Raw genomic sequence first — 19,118 nt, forward strand, 5'->3', positions numbered from 1 at the left:
AGGTAGACAGGGGCAAGATCCTGTAGGCCATCTGAGGGCTCCTAGGTCATGGTAAGAAATTGAGATTTTTATTTTATTTATTTGTTTATTTATTTTTATTTAGAAATTGAGATTTAAAATTTTATTTTTATGTGAGAAACTATTGGAGTATTTCAAACAGCGACCAATATAAACTGATCTGTTTGGATTGGATTGGAAGAGGCGGGTCTGTAGAAAGAAGCCATTGGGAGAAAAACTAGTGAGACCATTTAGGTACTAATTAATATGGTGACTCAAACAAAAGATGGAGTGTCCATGTACTAAGGTGGAGAAATGAAAACTAAGTGAATAGATTTGGAAAAATATTTGAGATTGTAAGTAGGAATAAGACAAAGAGAAATCAGAGTCATCTACCTTTTGGCTTGAACACGTGGGCAAACAGTACCATTGTAGGTAGTGTTGGAGGAAAAACAGGCATGAGAGAAACCAGGAGTTCTTATCTGAATACAACTTGAGATGAGTACTACTCATTCCCATAGAGATGTCAGTTGGGACACTGAAGATACAAGTGTGAAGCTTAGGTTAGGGCCAGAGCTGAAGACACAGATTTGGGAGTCATCAATACTTAGAGCATATTTAAAACCAAGAAAATGAATATGAATGCTTAAGGAGAGAGTATAGAGCAACAAAAGAAGGGCAGGAACTGGTTATTTGGAATTCTCTCAATGCTTGAAAGGCAGGTTTAGAAGGAAGAGTCACCTAGTAGCTTAGCAGGTCTGGCCAGAGTTACAGGAGGGAATCCGGAAGAAGATGGACACTGACACGCACTGTAGGAGGGAAGGCTATGCACGAACTTCTTTCAGAAGCCTGGGACCTACTTCCAGGAAAAGAGGTGAATTTCAAAACGTCTATACAGTCAAATCATTAAGGATGGGGAAAACTTCTGCCCAAGGTCATACCTATATGCCTCTTGGGCCCCTGTGCTTAGCACCACCTGGAAAGAGGAAGGTACAACTTACCTTCTCTGTGGCCTGAGGCTCAAAATACCACCTCCTTTGCTTGTCCTATGCCAAAGCATAGAAATCATGGAATCCATACCCTAAGCACGAAGTCTTAGCTTAGTGTTAAGAGCACAGCCTTGGGAATGAAGCTGACTCTACTATTAATTGTGGGGCAGCTTATTTAACATTCCTGGGGGTCAATTTTCTTATCAATAAAATAGGTATACTAAATAATAAAACTGACTTGGTAGAATTATTGTGAAGACAAATAAAACACTCAAGTGAACTGCTTAGAATAGTGCCTAGAACAAAAAATACTCAATGTCCATCAACACATACTGTCCTCACCCTTGCAAAGCACTTTTCCCTTTGCTTGTCATCTGTTAGTGCTCAGTAAGTTTCTGACAATCTTGGAAGAGATGTCCTATCCGTTGTAGTGTTGTAGTCTAATAAATCTTTATCTGCCATGCCAAGGAGTCTTACTCTAAATATAATACGTAGACTATCACCATTCAGTGGCAGAACAGTATCCTTGTCCGAGATGTTTCAGTTGCTGGAACAATCAATTGTGAAGCCCCATGCTTACAAAATCAATACAAGTACTAGAATAAAATGCTATGAAGATATACTGTCTTCTTTTAGAGTATGTCAGAGTTGCACTGCTAAATGTGACCTGTGTTTGTGAGCAATGGTGATCAATGTAAAGTTGGTCTAGAAAATCCTGTCCGTATTTCCAGAACGTTTTACACATTTGTGCTAATAGCTTTGAAATGATTGTTTTGATTTGATAGTATGCATTTTGGTTGTTTAGTTGACTGGTTGAATTTTCTTCTTCCTTTAGTATCAGAGAATTAACGTTCTACATCTACATTCACTGAGATCTATAAAATACGTCTGCAAAAGCCTTTAAATGACTGCAGTTGAGTGTCATATAGTGAGATAATATAGAAATTGAAGCTATTTTTATCTTGCAAAAATAATTAAATTCACCTATCTTAGGACAATTATTACAGCTTAGATTTAAAATACTTTCATAGATAAAGTAAGTAGTTATGCCAGCCTAAACATTATTTACTCTGGCCTGATATCTTTTTAATGGAATATTATACACTTTTATATTAGGTGTTAATCATGCCTTCCTAATCATGGAGTTGAGAGAAACCCATTCTCCTGGTCAACTAGCTATTTTATATTAATTTTATATTGCTTATTTAAATATTATGTATGTAAGTCATTTACCCAGCTACTGATGGGCTTTCTAATAGCACAACCGTTATTTGTCATATAATTTGTTAATTTTCCCTTATGGTCTACCATAATCTTGTACACAACAGTCACCCCAAAAATATTTATTTATATTTTTCTTTCTCCTCATTTGATCAAGCTACACATTTTTATGGATGGTGCGCTTACTTTGAGTTATATACTTTATTTCACTCCCAGTATTTTCCCCTCTGGTAAACTAGTCTGCATTAATTCCTACTCTTTATCTACTTTATATATTATTTATCTACTTTATATATGTCCCAGACAGACACCCATTCCAGCAGTTAGCTTTTAAGGATATGTATCCCTTTTTCTCTCAACTAGACCAAATCTCCATTTAAACCTCACTTCTAAGTTCCGTGTCACGGCACTGGAGAAACACAAAACTGTACTGGCAGGGTCAACATTCAAAGGCAGATCCCTTACTCTGTGTTCTTAATCCCATCCCGTTTAGTTTCCTCCAAATCTTTAATTTAACCGTTTTGCATTTGTCTCTTGGATCTTCAAATCACCCCTGTCCCCTGGATCATGTATTGATCCCTATGGAAATGCTCGGACTATCTGATATCGGATGCTGGTTCCTTTATTTACCTACCATGACTTAGAAAAGTCATGTTTGTGTCTATAAGGCTCTGTATATCCATCAGTAAAAGTGGAGATAGGAATTGTTACTTTACAATTTGTGAAAGTTAAATATATATTGATCACCTACTATGTGCCAAGTAATACATATGTAATCAGTTAAGACATGTAAATGTCTCTAAAACAATTATCAGGACACAAAAGTCATTAAATTAATGTTAGTTTTTTTCTTTTTCTTTTTCTTATATCTGTTTTATTCCTACTATATTCTTCCTTACATGATGTCTGCAACATAGTAGTGACTGACAAATGTATTGAATGAATGAGTCCAATTCTTACAGCTGTTGTTTTTACTCACTTTTTTTTTACACCACATTTTTGAGAAAGTGGGACTTCCTTACAGTTTTCTCCAGCTATTTATTCCTGAAAATCTTTCAATCGGATTTTCTCCTCTATTGTTTTATTTAAAAAGTAATCTATCCAAAGATTCTCCTGAAATTTATCAAGTCCAGTGATTTTTCTGAGTTTTTATTTTCCTTTACCTTTTGCACTATTTGCACTACAGGTCATTCTTTTTTTTTGGCATTTTTTTCCTCCTCAATGTCTACGTAAATGTTATCTTTTATTTCTCACTCTGCATCTCTGACCACACTTTCTAATTTACCTTCTGATTTCCTCTATCCAAAATAATTGGGATATTCCCCAAATATTTTTCTCAGTCTTTTTTCCCCTTTCTTTGTGTGTGAGAGCAAGAGAGCAAGAGTGAGGGAATGACAGAGAAAGAGAGAGAGAGAGAGAAAATAATTCATTTTTATAGCTGCAACCACCCAGAAAACTGTGCAGAAAACTCTAAATCTGTGCTATCCATTCTGACTCTATCCCTGAGTCCCCTGCCTACATTTATAACTCCGTAGTGGACATCCCTACCTGGAGGTTCTGTTGGCATCAGAAGCACAGCATATCAGAAACTCCTAACTTTTCCTGTTTCTCCTCTTTGCATTCTGCATTCTTTTAATGGTGTTACCTTGTTTTCTTCATCACCATTTGCTAGCCAAGGGTCATCCTCTCCCTCTATACTCAGTCAATGGACAAGTTCTCATGTTTCTTCTTTACTAATGCGTCTGGCACCCATTCTTTTCTGTGCAATCTTCCTGCCAAGATTCTAGTTCAGTCCACAATTACATCATGCCTGGACTATTATAATAAAAATTAACTTTCTTCCCTGACTCTGTTTTCTAATCCCTCCAAACGATATACCACACCGTACTGTATAATTTTGGAACCCTCACTATGTCCCAGGCCCTTTAAGTCCTGAAGACTTGAGCCCTCTAGCTACCACAGGGAGAACAGTTCAGTATAGGAGATAATTTTGTAATCTTGTAATTATAGTACTCTGTGACAAGTATAGTTTAAGCACAGAATGGGTGGAAAGAACAGCATACTCAATGCTATCTGAAGAAATCAGTAGAAGCTTCAAGTAATTAATGATTTTTGGAAAGACTAGGAAGTAGCTTATCAACAAATAAGGCATGAAAGACCTTCTAGGCAAAGACGGTAATAGGCTCAAGGGCAAGGAGCTCTGCAGAAGCATAGTGTCAGGGAAGTAAAGCTGTTCCGTACGGTTGGTGTGGGTGAGGAACAGGCCTTGTATACCGGGTGAAAAATTCACACTCTTGTCTGTAGCTAACGGGAGAAACAACTGAAGTGTTTAAACTGGGCAATAACACGACTAGTTTACATTTTATGATGATTTATGTCTCAGTGTTGTAGGAAGTGATCTGGGTGAAGCAAAGCCTGGGTCAGTGAATGAAAGAGCAATGGCAGTAATATGAACCAGCTTGGGCATTCAGTGGCTCAGTTCTAACAATACTCCCTTCCTCAAAATCTTTCAACTTCCAGTTTGCCCATGGCATAATGCCCAGTCTCCATATTCCAGTCACTCCATAAACGGCCCCAGCTTATTCTGCCCAAATCTTCAACGTATAGCCCAACCTACAGGCTCACTGGATCGCTTTCTGCTCCTGGGAAAAGGATCTGTGTTTCCCAAGCCTTATGGCCTTGTTCAAGTTCTTCTGCATCCTAGATCAAGGTTCTGCAAACTGCAGTCTGCAGGCTAGATTCGGCCCAGTGCCTGAATTTGTAAATAAAGTCGTATTGGAATAGAGCCGTGCCCATTCGTGTACTTTTGTCCACGGCTGTTTTTATGCTGCAATGGCAAGTTGAGTATTGTAGCAGAGCTCTTCTGGCCTCCAAAGCCATATGTACTAACACTGGCCTTTTACAGAAAAAAATCTGCTGACTCCTGACCTGGAACACCTTTCTCCCTTTTCACCACTATTGTAAGATGGGTAGCCTCTTTAAAATCCAGCTTCAATTTAGCCTTCCTCCAGGAAGGCTTTCTTTTGATCATTCCACTCAAAAGTGGTCTCTTTGGCTTTTGAATACCTAGAGCAGTGCTTCTGGACAGTTTCATAACACTCAAATATACTGCCTGGTTTTGTACTTACTTTCCTCTCTTTCTTCCATTTAGGATGTAAGCTTAAGGGCAGGATTTTTACTTTCTAATCAATGTGACTGTTAGTCCACCTATCCGTTTAACTAAATATGTAGGTGGATTATAATAGATTATAAATGATAGATTATTAAATTGTAACTACATACGTATATATGCTGTTATGTGTGTAATCCTAGACTTTTAATTCTCATCATGTACCAATTACAATTCCAAATGCATTTCATATGAAATTACATTTAATACTCAAGACTATCAAGTGAAAGGAATGCATATGTGATCCACACTTTACAGATAGAAAGAAAAGGCTTAGAAGGGTTAAATAATTTGATGAATTGAAGTGTTATGAGTGAGGTAAATATTCACGCCCAAGTGAACTGTGTTTCAAAGTACAGTCTGTTAACTATTACTAAATTATCATATTCTAGTAACATACAGCACAGTGTTTTATGATCCTAGTAGAGCTCAGGAAGAGGCAAAAAAAGGTTAAAAAAATCAAATTGGGGTATTTTAGCTTTACAAGTGCAAAAACGATTGATTTAGATTTTTAGATAGCAGTGATGTCAGTTCACGCCAATAATTTGAAACAGTCATTTCTTATTCTTGAATCAGCAAATAAGTAACACATTTGTTGATTTGCATTGAACCAAATCAATGTAAACCAATGCTACATTGACATCCCTTAAACAAAAAAAGGTCCCCTTTGGCTTTAGCAAGCAGTACAGCATTTCTTGTCTCCACTAGATCCCCTCAGGCTGAGTTTTACCTTCTCTATGTCGAGGTCTAATGGAGCAAGTCTGGGTTGAAGTCATAAAGACAGAAGTTCCAACTCTAGATTTACCATTCTTAGATGTTATGCTTTGTTGTGCAACTACATGAGTCTCTCTTAGATTCAGATTCCTCATCTATAAAAAATCCGAAACAAAACCAAAGTGTCAGGATTGTTTTGAAGTAAAATGAGAGCAAATATGAAATGCCTTGTAGGGTGCTCAGTGCACAGTAAGAGCACAGGAAGGAGCTGCAAATCCCCAAAGACCAGTGTAGGTGTTTAGATGCTACAAAGGTAACACAAAACCCAATCTAATAGACTTTATACCCTTAGAAGAAATTAATGTGGACCAGATAAGCAGGAAAGATCTCCATGAAGGGGTGAGAACCAAACCAAGACCTGGGCATATTGTCTTGGCTGTCTGTCCATTGTGTCCCTTCTCTCTCTCTCTCTCTCTCTCTCTGTGTTTTAACTTACAAGTATAAATTGCACTAAACTGGTATTATAGATATTATGTGAATTACAGAACACTTCATATTTAAAATCGACTTTTCGCATACTTCAGAATCAGGTGAAGTCTAGAAAAAATCACATATTAACAGGATGATTTATTCTTTAATGTTCAAAAATAGTAAAGATGTTAATTACTTTTAAACAGTCATATGCTCCATAGCATGTATAATAGCATAAAATAAAGAATAAGAATTTACAGTACAAGATTTCTTTATGGATTATTTCATTAAACCTGGACCAGAACTCACATCATTTGCCTTTCAGCACATTGCTCTTCCTTTATACACCACTGTCTTGTCATATACAAAACTCCAAATCTAAATTTTCATACATTTTTCATCACTTTAATTTTATTTTAATTTGTGAATTATTGAGGGAATATTTAATTGACCCCTGATCTTTGCTGTCAAAAAGCTGTAAAAAAGTTTACAGTGCTGTGAATTACTCTTTTTTCCCTGTTAAGTTATTTGGTCATTTCTATATCCACTGATGTAGGGAAACAGGGTTTCCTGGAATAACATCACAGAATTCTCATAATTCAGGTTCTTACAGAATTTATTGAAGAGGTGAAACAATTTGATTATCTCATGAGTCCTGAATTGCTAACTTTAAGAATTCAGTTATAAACCTTGTATATTTTTATTTTGATAAAGGTACTAGCTATCTAGTGTGTAAGGACAGTAATTATATTGTTTAAAGAGTTACTTCTGGTCCAGGAAATGCTATTCTCATTTACTCCTGATCCTGGCATGTGGGTGTGCCAAAAAGTGTTAAAAATCTGAGTGATATCAAGTACTTTCCAAATACTGAAGTCATTTCTCAGCCAAAACTCCCTCTCTACTCTTTTTTTCTATTTTGCTATCATTTTATTGGACTTCTATTTTGTAAAAACATCAGCTCCCCAACAGTTCATTATTTCTCTAAAAAAGGATGAAAATGCTGAAATGTTTGTTTTAAACTGTGAGCTTAATGGGAGGAATGTATACTCTATTTGCTGCAATGTAGGCCTTTTTCTCCTGTCTCTATTAGATTCTTGCTGTTGCTATGTTTTCATGGGCTCCAACCAAACTCTAGAAACATGCCATTTATTCCAACAAGGGCATTTCTTTGTTGGTACAAAGCAGAAAATTTTAAAGACATCCATTTCCTTGCCACTCTCCAACCTTAAAAACAGTGGACCCCAGCCAGTTTCTGAACCTTCAAGCTTAGCTACTTCTTCACTAGCTGATCTCCAAGGAATACACAGATAGCTTCCTCTTCATGAAGAAGAGAAAAGCTATTCTCAGTGGAAACTCCTGCCCATTAACCAATCTGGTTAGCATCAGAATATCCATGAAAATGTCATACCTCTCCTGACAACAAGAAAGAAAAGCATAGCCATATGAGGAATGACAAATGAGAGAATTAGTAAGTAGGAATGTCTTTGTATAAATAATCCGTTCTTTAGTTGTTCTGGGTAGTCAATGGATGTCAAATGCAGTGTTTTGTCTCTAAAAATAAGATCTTCAACTGATCTCGGGTTTATTATGTTACACAGCAGAAAAATAAGTTTTAAATTCATTTAACAGATGTTCATGTGTGATCCTGGCCACTAACCACAATATTAGAGCAAGGCCCTGATTTATGCTTTCAGGTTCACTTATTTATAATACAGTCGACTTTTGGGTTTATTTTGGGGCCTTGCATGATCCAAGAAATCCACAGCACTTGTAAGGATCTGCTTGAGCTCACTGGACATTTCACAGTAAAGATTGTCAATATGATGCTCGCATAAAATTTGAAATATTTATTTTCTAGCCACATTCTTTAATTGTTGTGTGATCATACTTCTAGTGATTTTTCTTACCTTTCTGTCTCAGTTTTTAAATTTTAGTGAATAGATGCTACAACATGATAACCAGAAAAAATATGCCTCTCTGTTCAGTTATAGGATCATTGGTGGAAACTCTCAGTTCACCATCAACCCATCCACAGGACAAATCATCACAAGTGCATTGCTAGACAGGGAAACAAAAGAGAATTATACTTTAGTTGTGGTCTCCAGTGATGCGGGGTCCCCAGAGCCTCTTTCCAGTTCTACCAGCGTGCTCGTCACTGTGACTGATGTCAATGACAATCCACCAAGATTTCAACATCATCCATATGTCACACACATCCCGTCTCCTACTCCTCCAGGTAATGAAGCCAACTCTGAGGTCTCATGGATAAATGCAAACTATACAGTAGGCATTTTCTATAAATATATTTCTGTTACTTTTATTTGAATACTTCTGATATAGCTTAGGTTTGCAAATCCTCTAAAATTCAACTTGTTTTGACTAATAAGATTGAAGGAACGTTGAATCTCACAAATTAATTATTTTTTCCTAAACCAATTGTGCTTAAGATCTTATGATTGCTACATCTTTCCTGGTACTATTTCTCAATATTGCTTGAATATTTTCAAATGATTAAATAGTCATCTTGTAGTCAAGAAGAGTTCCGCCCTGAGATATATTTTGCTTATAAATTCTCTGAAAGGAGGGACGTTGTTTCTTTCTTTCTTTCTTTCTTTCTTTCTTTCTTTCTTTCTTTCTTTTTCTTTCTTTGGCCATATGCTAACACCTGAAACATCTGGGAGGTAATAAGCATTCAACTATATTTGTTGGTAGAAAAAAATATTTTACTTCAATCCTTCATAGATAGGTTTTCAAAATTTTTGATGAATGAATATTTCTAATGAATTTTTGTTATTAATATTTTATTCCAGTTTTGATGGATGAAGGTTTTCTGTTAGTAAGTTTATGAAGATGTTAATGACCACTTTCATATGATAATATGCATTTCTCTTTCTTCATTTAAGTTTAGTTCGGTTTTGTTTGCTTGTTTGTAAAGAACGGCAAGCTCTCTTAAGAACTGCACAAATAATCTGCCATTTGTAATCTTTGAGATGCATTTCCAAACAGGAAAATATACAGATATAGGCCAAAATTAATTTGATCTGCCTTGCTTTAAAATATTTTTAATTAGAAGAAAAAGTAAATGGATCCAGAATTTCTCCTCTCAGTGATCTTTGATCTTATATTCACTTGAGAATGTCAAACTGATACCAATTCAAAGTATGAAATGAATAAACTTTTGTGCCAATTTTTTATCAAAAGGAAATGTCAATATCAAAGTCATAAATCCCTGATGAAGGCCTTTAGCTGAAATGATGCCGGCAGGCATGATTCTAATTACATCCAATGTGTGGTGATGCAATATAGCATCCCCTATAAAGAGTGGGTATGTAATGCTTAAGCATCTTTTCCTCATTAGACGTATTATAATTAATCAGAATTACTGGCCTTAATAAAAGACTTTTCACTTTTGTCAAAAACTTTACTCTAGGGCTATGAGTGCAGGTTTGGAAAGGTTTCTGAATGAGTATATCAAAAACATGTCCTTATGGCAGTTTTTCTGCATATTTCTGCTACAATCTGTTCCACTGGCATTTGTCCCAAGCACTAACTTTTGGAATCCAAATTGAGTCCATTCTTCCTCAGTTCTTATTACGTACTACTTTATAATTGTTCTAATTGATTTATGGATATATATTTTTTATCTCTGTGTGATAATAGCTCACAGATAAAAGAATGCTGCTAAGAAACAGTGGGTATAAAGAATCAAAATAATTTTTTAAAACAAATTAAAAATTCTGTTGACATGATTACCTAGATGGCAATTCAAAGATGTTTTCAGACATAACAGAGCAATTATCTTTTTTCATTGGGTAGAAACAGAGCTCTTAGCAGAGCTCCTGTAGTATCATGTTTGTTGGAAGTTGTGTTATGCACAGATTTTCCTCCTAGGAACTATTATTCTGAATGATTAGTCATTGCTCTTCCCTGTGCTTCTCTCAAAGGCATACTGAAAAATATTAAATCCAGTAGACCATATGGGTTTTAGTTAGAAAATGGCAGGTCAGTCCCTGAAGACTACCATTAAGTAGATTTGACTTGGGAACTTCAGAGATAATATAGGAGTTACTGTTTTCCTCCAGTAATCATGAGAAAGTAAAGTGATATTAGGGAGCAATATAATATTTTGTATACATTAATCTACTAGCAAATGTTTTATTTGGGTTTCGTGTGATGGTAACTACACACTCCCTCTTTCATAGGTTCCTTCGTCTTCGCGGTTACAGTCACAGATGCTGATATTGGACCCAATTCTGAACTGCATTATTCTCTTTCGGGTAGAAATTCTGAAAAATTTCACATTGATCCACTGAGAGGAGCCATTATGGCAGCTGGACCACTAAATGGGGCTTCGGAAGTGACATTTTCTGTGCATGTAAAAGACGGTGGCTCATTTCCAAAGACAGATTCTACGACAGTGACTGTTAGATTTGTGAACAAGGCAGATTTCCCTAAAGTCAGAGCCAAAGAACAGACTTTCATGTTTCCTGAAAACCAGCCAGTCGGCACTCTTGTCACCACCATTACGGGGTCCTCCTTGAGAGGAGAACCTTTGTCCTATTATATTGCAAGTGGGAACCTTGGCAGTACATTTCAAATTGATCAATTAACAGGACAGGTGTCCATTAGTCAACCTCTGGATTTTGAAAAGATACAAAAATATGTCATATGGATAGAGGCCAGGGATGGAGGCTTCCCTCCTTTATCTTCTTATGAGAAACTTGACTTAACAGTCTTAGATGTCAATGATAATTCCCCGGTTTTTAAGGAAGATCCATTTGTATCTGAAATATTGGAAAATCTCTCTCCTCGCAAAATACTTACTGTTTCAGCAATGGATAAGGACAGTGGACCCAATGGACAGTTAGATTATGAAATTGTTAATGGCAACAAAGAACATAGTTTCGCTATTAATCATGCCACTGGTGAAATTAGAAGCATTCGGCCGTTAGACAGGGAAAAAATATCGCAGTATGTGCTTACCATAAAGTCCTCAGACAAAGGCTCCCCTTCTCAGAGTACCTCAGTAAAAGTCATCATTAACATCTTGGATGAAAATGATAATGCCCCTAGGTTTTCTCAGATATTCAGTGCCTATGTTCCTGAAAATTCCCCTTTAGGATATACAGTTACACGTGTCACAACTTCCGATGAAGACATTGGTATAAATGCAGTTAGTAGGTATTCTATAACAGACACAAGTCTTCCATTTACAATTAATCCCAGCACAGGGGATATTGTAATTAGTAGACCTTTAAATAGAGAAGATACAGACCGTTACAGAATCCGAGTTTCTGCACATGATTCTGGGTGGACCGTAAGTACAGATGTCACAATATTTGTGACGGACATCAACGACAACGCTCCAAGATTTAGCAGACCATCCTATTACTTAGATTGCCCTGAACTTCCTGAAATTGGCTCCAAAGTGACTCAGGTATCCGCAACAGATCCTGATGAGGGATCAAATGGACAAGTGTTCTATTTTATAAAATCTCAGTCAGAGTATTTCAGGATTAATGCCACCACAGGAGAGATTTTCAATAAACAGGTCTTAAAATACCAGAACGTCAGCGGCTTCAGTAATGTGAACATCAACAGACATAGTTTTATAGTGACATCTTCAGATCGAGGTAATCCTTCATTACTTAGTGAGACAACAGTTACCATCAACACAGTGGATAGTAATGACAATGCACCACAATTTCTTAAAACTAAATATTTTACTCCGGTCACCAAAAATGTTAAAGTTGGTACGAAGTTAATCAAAGTTACTGCAGTAGATGATAGAGATTTTGGACTGAATTCTGAAGTGGAATATTTGATTTCTAATGAAAATCATTTTGGAAAATTTAAGTTGGACAATAGTACGGGGTGGATCTCAGTGGCCTCTTCGCTGGTATCTGACTTGAATCAGAACTTTTTGATCACTGTCACTGCAAGAGATAAAGGAAACCCTCCACTTTCATCCCAAGCCACTGTTCAAATAATTGTCACTGAGGAAAACTACCATACACCTGAATTCTCCCAAAATCACATGAGTGCAACCATCCCGGAAAGCCATAGTATCGGGGCCATTGTCAGAACTGTTTCTGCAAGAGACAGAGATGCAGCTATGAATGGCTTGATTAGCTACAGTATTTCTTCAGGAAATGAAGAAGGCATTTTTGCAATCAATTCCTCCACAGGTGTATTAACACTAGCCAAAGCTCTTGATTATGAGTTATGCCAGAAACATGAAATGACTATTAGCGCGACAGATGGAGGATGGGTTGCAAGAACTGGTTACTGCAGTGTGACTGTAAGTGTGATTGATGTGAACGACAATTCTCCAGTATTCTTCCCTGATGAATATTTTCCTACTGTTTTGGAAAACGCCCCAAGTGGAACAACAGTCATCCACCTCAATGCAACAGATGCTGACTCTGGAACCAATGCTGTGATTGCATACACCGTACAGTCCTCTGACAGTGACCTCTTTGTCATTGACCCTAACACAGGAGTCATCACCACTCAAGGCTTCTTGGATTTTGAAACCAAGCAGAGCTACCATCTTACCGTGAAAGCCTTCAATGTCCCTGATGAAGAAAGGTGCAGTTTTGCCACTGTTAACATACAATTAAAAGGGACGAATGAATATGTGCCTCGCTTTGTTTCCAAACTTTACTATTTTGAAATCTCAGAAGCAGCTCCTAAAGGTACTATTGTTGGAGAAGTGTTTGCCAGTGACCGTGATTTGGGAATGGATGGGGAGGTCCATTATTTGATTTTTGGTGACAGTCGAAAGAAGGGCTTCCAGATCAATAAGAAGACTGGACAAATTTATGTTTCCGGACTTCTTGATAGGGAAAAAGAAGAAAAGGTATCTTTGAAGGTATTGGCCAAGAATTTTGGCAGCATCAGGGGTGCGGATATCGATGAGGTCACTGTAAATGTCACTGTGCTTGATGCCAATGACCCACCCATTTTTAGTTTAAATATCTACAGCGTTCAGATCAGTGAGGGGGTCCCTACTGGAACTCATGTGACATTTGTCAGTGCCTTTGACTCAGACTCTGTCCCCAGCTGGAGCAGGTTTTCTTACTTCATTGGATCAGGGAATGAAAATGGTGCCTTTTCCATTAATCCACAGACAGGGCAGATCACTGTCACTGCAGAATTAGATAGAGAAACCCTACCCATCTATAATCTCACGGTTTTGGCTGTTGATTCAGGGACCCCCTCAGCTACAGGAAGTGCCTCCCTGTTAGTCACCCTTGAAGATATAAACGATAATGGACCTATGTTGACCATCAGTGAAGGTGAAGTTACGGAAAACAAACGCCCAGGAACTCTGGTGATGACCCTTCAGTCCACTGATCCCGATCTCCCTCCAAATCAAGGCCCCTTTACCTATTACTTGCTGAGCACAGGTCCTGCCACCAATTATTTTAGTCTGAACACTGCTGGAGTTCTGAGCACGACCAGAGAGATTGACAGAGAACAGATCGCAGACTTCTACCTGTCTGTGATTACTAGAGATTCTGGTGTTCCTCAAATGTCTTCCACAGGAACCGTTCATATCACAGTGATAGACCAAAATGATAATCCTTCCCAGTCTCGGACCGTGGAGATATTTGTTAATTATTATGGCAATTTGTTTCCTGGTGGGATTTTAGGTTCTGTGAAGCCACAGGATCCGGATGTGTTAGACACCTTCCACTGCTCCCTTACTTCGGGAGTTACAAGCCTGTTCAGTATTCCAAGGGGTACTTGTGATCTAAATTCACAGCCGAGGTCAACGGATGGCACATTTGATCTCACTGTCCTTAGCAATGATGGAGTTCACAGCACAGTCACGAGCAATATCCGAGTTTTCTTTGCTGCATTTTCTAATGCTACAGTGGATAACAGCATCCTACTGCGTCTCGGTGTTCCAACGGTAAAGGACTTCTTGACTAACCACTATCTTCATTTTCTACGCATCGCCAGCTCCCAACTGACAGGCCTGGGGACTGCTGTGCAACTTTATGGTGCATATGAGGAGAACAATAAAACGTTTCTTTTAGCAGCTGTGAAGCGGAACAATAATCAGTATGTGAATCCCAGTGGTGTAGCCACCTTCTTTGAAAGCATCAAAGAGATCCTTCTCCGGCAGAGTGGAGTGAAGGTAGAATCCGTGGATCATGACTCATGCATTCATGGCCCATGTCAGAATGGAGGGAGCTGTATTAGAAGGCTGGCCGTGAGCTCTGTGTTAAGGAGCCACGAGAGTCTTCCAGTCATCATTGTGGCAAATGAACCTCTGCAGCCTTTCTTATGCAAGTGTCTGCCAGGTTATGCTGGTAGCTGGTGCGAAATAGATATAGACGAATGCCTTCCATCACCTTGCCACAATGGTGGGACCTGTCACAATTTAGTAGGAGGATTTTCCTGCAGCTGCCCAGATGGCTTCACTGGCAGGGCCTGTGAGAGAGACGTCAATGAGTGCCTGCTGGGTCCGTGCAAGAATGGCGCTGTCTGCCAAAATGTTCCAGGAAGCTTCAACTGTGTTTGCAAAACTGGATACACAGGTATGATGATGTTTGGCTCTTTCTCTAAGACTTTAGCCATGTCGAGTATAATGGAAAACAATGATTTTGTCATTTTTAAATGATTTTCCAGAAAATGGGCATAATCACAGCAAATGCTTTAAGCACTTACTATTGGCAGAAACTGTTATAAGCACTTTGTCTATATTTATTTTATTTACTCCTCATAGAAACCTATGAAGTTGGGATAATTATTTTCCAGTTTGTACAGAAAGGAAGCTGAAGCAGAGAGAAGGTGTCAGCTTTCTGAGGTGACCCAGATTTGTCAGAGTCAGGTGGTAAGCCTACACAGTTATTTCCAGAGTTTGAGCTCTTAGTCAATCTGCTAAGTGTCTTGTACAAGGGCAAAAAGTGTATAATATCTTCAAATGAGAATGTTCTAAAATTTAAAGGACATAACTTTATTTCAAGCATAAGACCCAGACCATTTTACGTCCTAAATAACTGTTAACAATTATTGCTGTTTGATTCTTCTATCCTCAACGTTTTTATGATCTTTTAAAATCATCGTCATCATTATTATTAAAATTTGATCAGCATTGTCACAATAGAGCAAAAGCAGTGTTTTAAGATTGAAATTAAAATGCCTTGCTATTTCTACTACCAGGTAGAAAGCATAATAGCTGACTTCTCTGGTAAGCCACAACAAAACTGAAGCATAATTTACCTTGGCATTTTAGAAGCATAATAAAATATAGAGCAGCAAATATGCTTCACTAGTCTTTGGCATCTTAGGAAGATGTGATGTACAAATTGCATACATCTCTATCGGTTTCTATATCTATCTAGCTATCTATCTACCCTTCTATCTAACATCTATCTATTAGCCAATCAGTTGTTGGTACACCTTCAAATGTGTGTAAATATTATGCTGTCAATAAGTTTGAGGAGAGAGGAAGTCTGCTGTCATTTGCACACTTTACAGTGTTAGGCCATATATATCACATTGGATTGCTCTGCGGTGTTTACAACCACAATTTAAAGTACCAGTAAGAGAGGTAAAACCAGGATGCTTTTTTTAATTTGGTAAATATTTCACAGAATAATACTTCAAAAGAAGTTTTTATAAGAAAATACATTTAGCAGGATGCCTGGGTGGCCCAATCAGTTAAGCGCCTGCCTTTGGCTCAGGTCATGATCCCAGGGTCCTGAGATCAAGTCCTGCATAGGGCTCCTTGCTCAGCAGGGAGTCTGCTTCTCCCTCTGCCTGCTGCTCTCCCTGCTTGTACTCTCTCTCTCACTCTCTCTGACAAATATATAAATGAAATCTTTAAAAAAAAAAGAAAATATATTTAGCTAATATATTTTTTAAAAGATCTATTTATGTATTTAAGAGAGAGCACACGTGCACAGTGGGAGGAGGGGCACAAGGAGAACATCTTCAAGCAGACTCCTCACTGAGCATGGAGCCGGACTGGGGACTGGGGCTTGATCAGATGACCCATGCGACCCATGACATCATGACCCAAGCTGAAACCAAGAGTTGGGCACTTAATCGACTGAGCCACCCAGGCGCCCCTAGCTATTATATTTTTTAAAATATGCCCATCATGTCTACTTATGGTTTCATATTTGAAGAATCAAATTGTTTGATGGTGATATAAAGCAAGTTTGAATAAGTCAAACAGAACATACAAGCTTTGCCTACTAATAAAATAATATCCTTGAAATATAAATGAAGAAAAGGGGCAACAATAAGAGTAATGAAAAGAATCAAAGGATTTTATAGTATTTGATTTAGCTATAGCTTTTGGGAAGTCATTTAACCTTGCTGACCTTCAACTTCCCCATCTGCAAAATGAAAATAATCATACTTATTTATCTTTTAGGTTTGTTGTAATGAATAAGGATAATGCTTGTAAAACACCTATGAGAGTGTCCAGCAGTCAATAGGTAGCAATGCAAATTAGTAGTGTTAGTAGTAGTGGTATGTAGTGATAATAATAGAGGTGTAGCACAGAATTTCTACAAAAACAAGAAGCCCTAGTGGCACAAGGTGTGAATCTTACCCCAGTTGTCTTCTTAGCATCATGAATAATAGGGCTGTATCCATGTTATCAGTTCAGAATTTTTAGAAAATTTTCCTTAGTCTTTCCCACTCCAACCCCGAAAATTATTTTCTTTCCTGAGAACTCAACAATAAAGATTATTTCTTTGTCATTTTAGTATAATTCACTCATTCACACTTAGATTTTAAATGAGTTTATACTTAGTCCTAGAATGAAAAATGTGTGAAGGCATTTGGTAGTAGATAGGGAACAGGGGAAGTACCATGGGTATGACCGAAGGCTGCATATGCTGATTTCAGCATAAATGTTTCATGATCGGGCATAGAACTACTTTTTTAACACAACCTCTCTCTAATTTGTTTCTTTCTTTGATTCATTACATGTAAATGTACATTGCATACTTTTCTAAATGTAGTAGTTGAAACTTTCAGGAATTCCCCTCTTTTCATCATGAAATATGCGTAACATTAATCAAGTTGCTATTTAAAGCACCGCTTAAAGTTCCTTACATTATCAACATTATTATTCATTTAGTCATTCATTTAGCTCTTGGCAAAACTCAATGAAACTGTATTATTATTATTATTATTATTATTATTATTATTATTATTATTTTAAAGGCAAAATACTGGGTCTCAGATGGGTTAAAAGAGATTAAATAACTTGCCTCCAGCATGGCACACACGGTGGTCTAAATGAGTTTTCACTATAAGCTTGACTCCAGAGCCTCTTTTTATATGCATGGGATTCTTCATCGCACGTTGGTTTGTATTTGCTGTGGAGTATTATGGCAAGTCCATGATCTCTTTCAAGAACTTTTGTCCATTATTCTACTGGATCTGCACAAAAAGTATGTGAGATAGTGTATTGGTATGAGATTGGTCAAGAACTGAAATTACTTCCGGACTTCCAGGTAGAAAGGTACTTAATACTAAGAAAAAGCTGGCAAAATCTTTAAACTGATGAAGAATGAAGGTCAGGAAAATTCACCAATATCCTCAGCAATAAGAACTCTGTAGGTATTGGAAGAAACCACTGCCAATCCTCTTGTCTACCTGCAGTGCTGCAATGAGTGAGCCCCAGAACAGTTCCTGCTTTGCTTTCACTCTTCAGATATCATTCAACTCTCACCCACTGGCAGAATCTAAGCCTGAGCCCTGCTGGAAAGGAGTCTAGAAAAGGCAGTTTTGTGACCTCCAGCCCCTGCAATACAGAAGGGTAGGAATGATGCTGAGCGTCAAGAGATAATAACTGGCACAGCAAGAATGTAGAAAATTCAGCTTACATTCTGGTGACTCTAGAGGGAGAGCTGCCAAAGACTAGATAGTAACCTCTTTCTGTTAGGAAAGTTACTTGAAGTTACAAAAGTAATTTGAAATTACTATGGTAATTCTACATACTGCCCCTCTTCCGAGCTCATTGGGAGTCTTCATTTACATAGCTGAAGATAATCCAGCTGATCAAGAATGATGTAAACAAATATAAAGCTGAATGATTAATACGAATCTTCTATTTTTTGAATTCATGTAATTCATAGTTTTAAATTCTATGTACATAGTCCATCCAGTAAAACTAGCAGATAATTCAAGCTTGATAGTGTTATTTCTTCATTTTGTTTTACAGGAAACAGTATAACAAAAAGCATAGTGACAGATTCTTAATCCATACGGAATGTATTGTTTTAATGTCTGTATCTGTTTAATGTTCTTTGCAAAGGTAATCCCTGAAGAATCATTTGAGTTAGTCCTTCCAGGTAGTCTTTACCACATACCTGCTAACCTGACTGAGGAAGATGGTACTGTAAACTTATCAAAACATCTTAAAGGAGCTAATCAGAGCTAATAAGCCATAAAACAAAATTCTTACTTAAGCATATGTGTACCTCATAGAATGAATTTTTAAAAATATTCAGTCTAGTTAGCTTTACTTTTATTAATGCTAATTAAGTACTAATGTTTTGGTAAAGTTTTACCCAAAG

At 37.4% G+C, this 19,118-nt stretch overlaps 1 protein-coding gene across 1 annotated transcript in view; it reads left to right on the forward strand.

Moving 5' to 3' along the window:
• The window catches only part of FAT4 (FAT atypical cadherin 4), a 166,279-nt gene that overhangs the window by 115,169 nt on the left and 31,992 nt on the right, over positions 1 to 19,118 (forward strand). Inside the window, exons 9-10 of the mRNA XM_026499300.4 lie at positions 8,547 to 8,797; positions 10,764 to 15,113. Of these exons, the coding sequence (XP_026355085.2) occupies positions 8,547 to 8,797; positions 10,764 to 15,113 (4,601 nt within the window). The remainder of the gene's footprint in view (positions 1 to 8,546; positions 8,798 to 10,763; positions 15,114 to 19,118) is intronic.

The sequence above is a fragment of the Ursus arctos genome, unplaced genomic scaffold, assembly GCF_023065955.2.
Source record: "Ursus arctos isolate Adak ecotype North America unplaced genomic scaffold, UrsArc2.0 scaffold_11, whole genome shotgun sequence".
Taxonomy (NCBI): Eukaryota; Metazoa; Chordata; class Mammalia; order Carnivora; family Ursidae; genus Ursus; species Ursus arctos.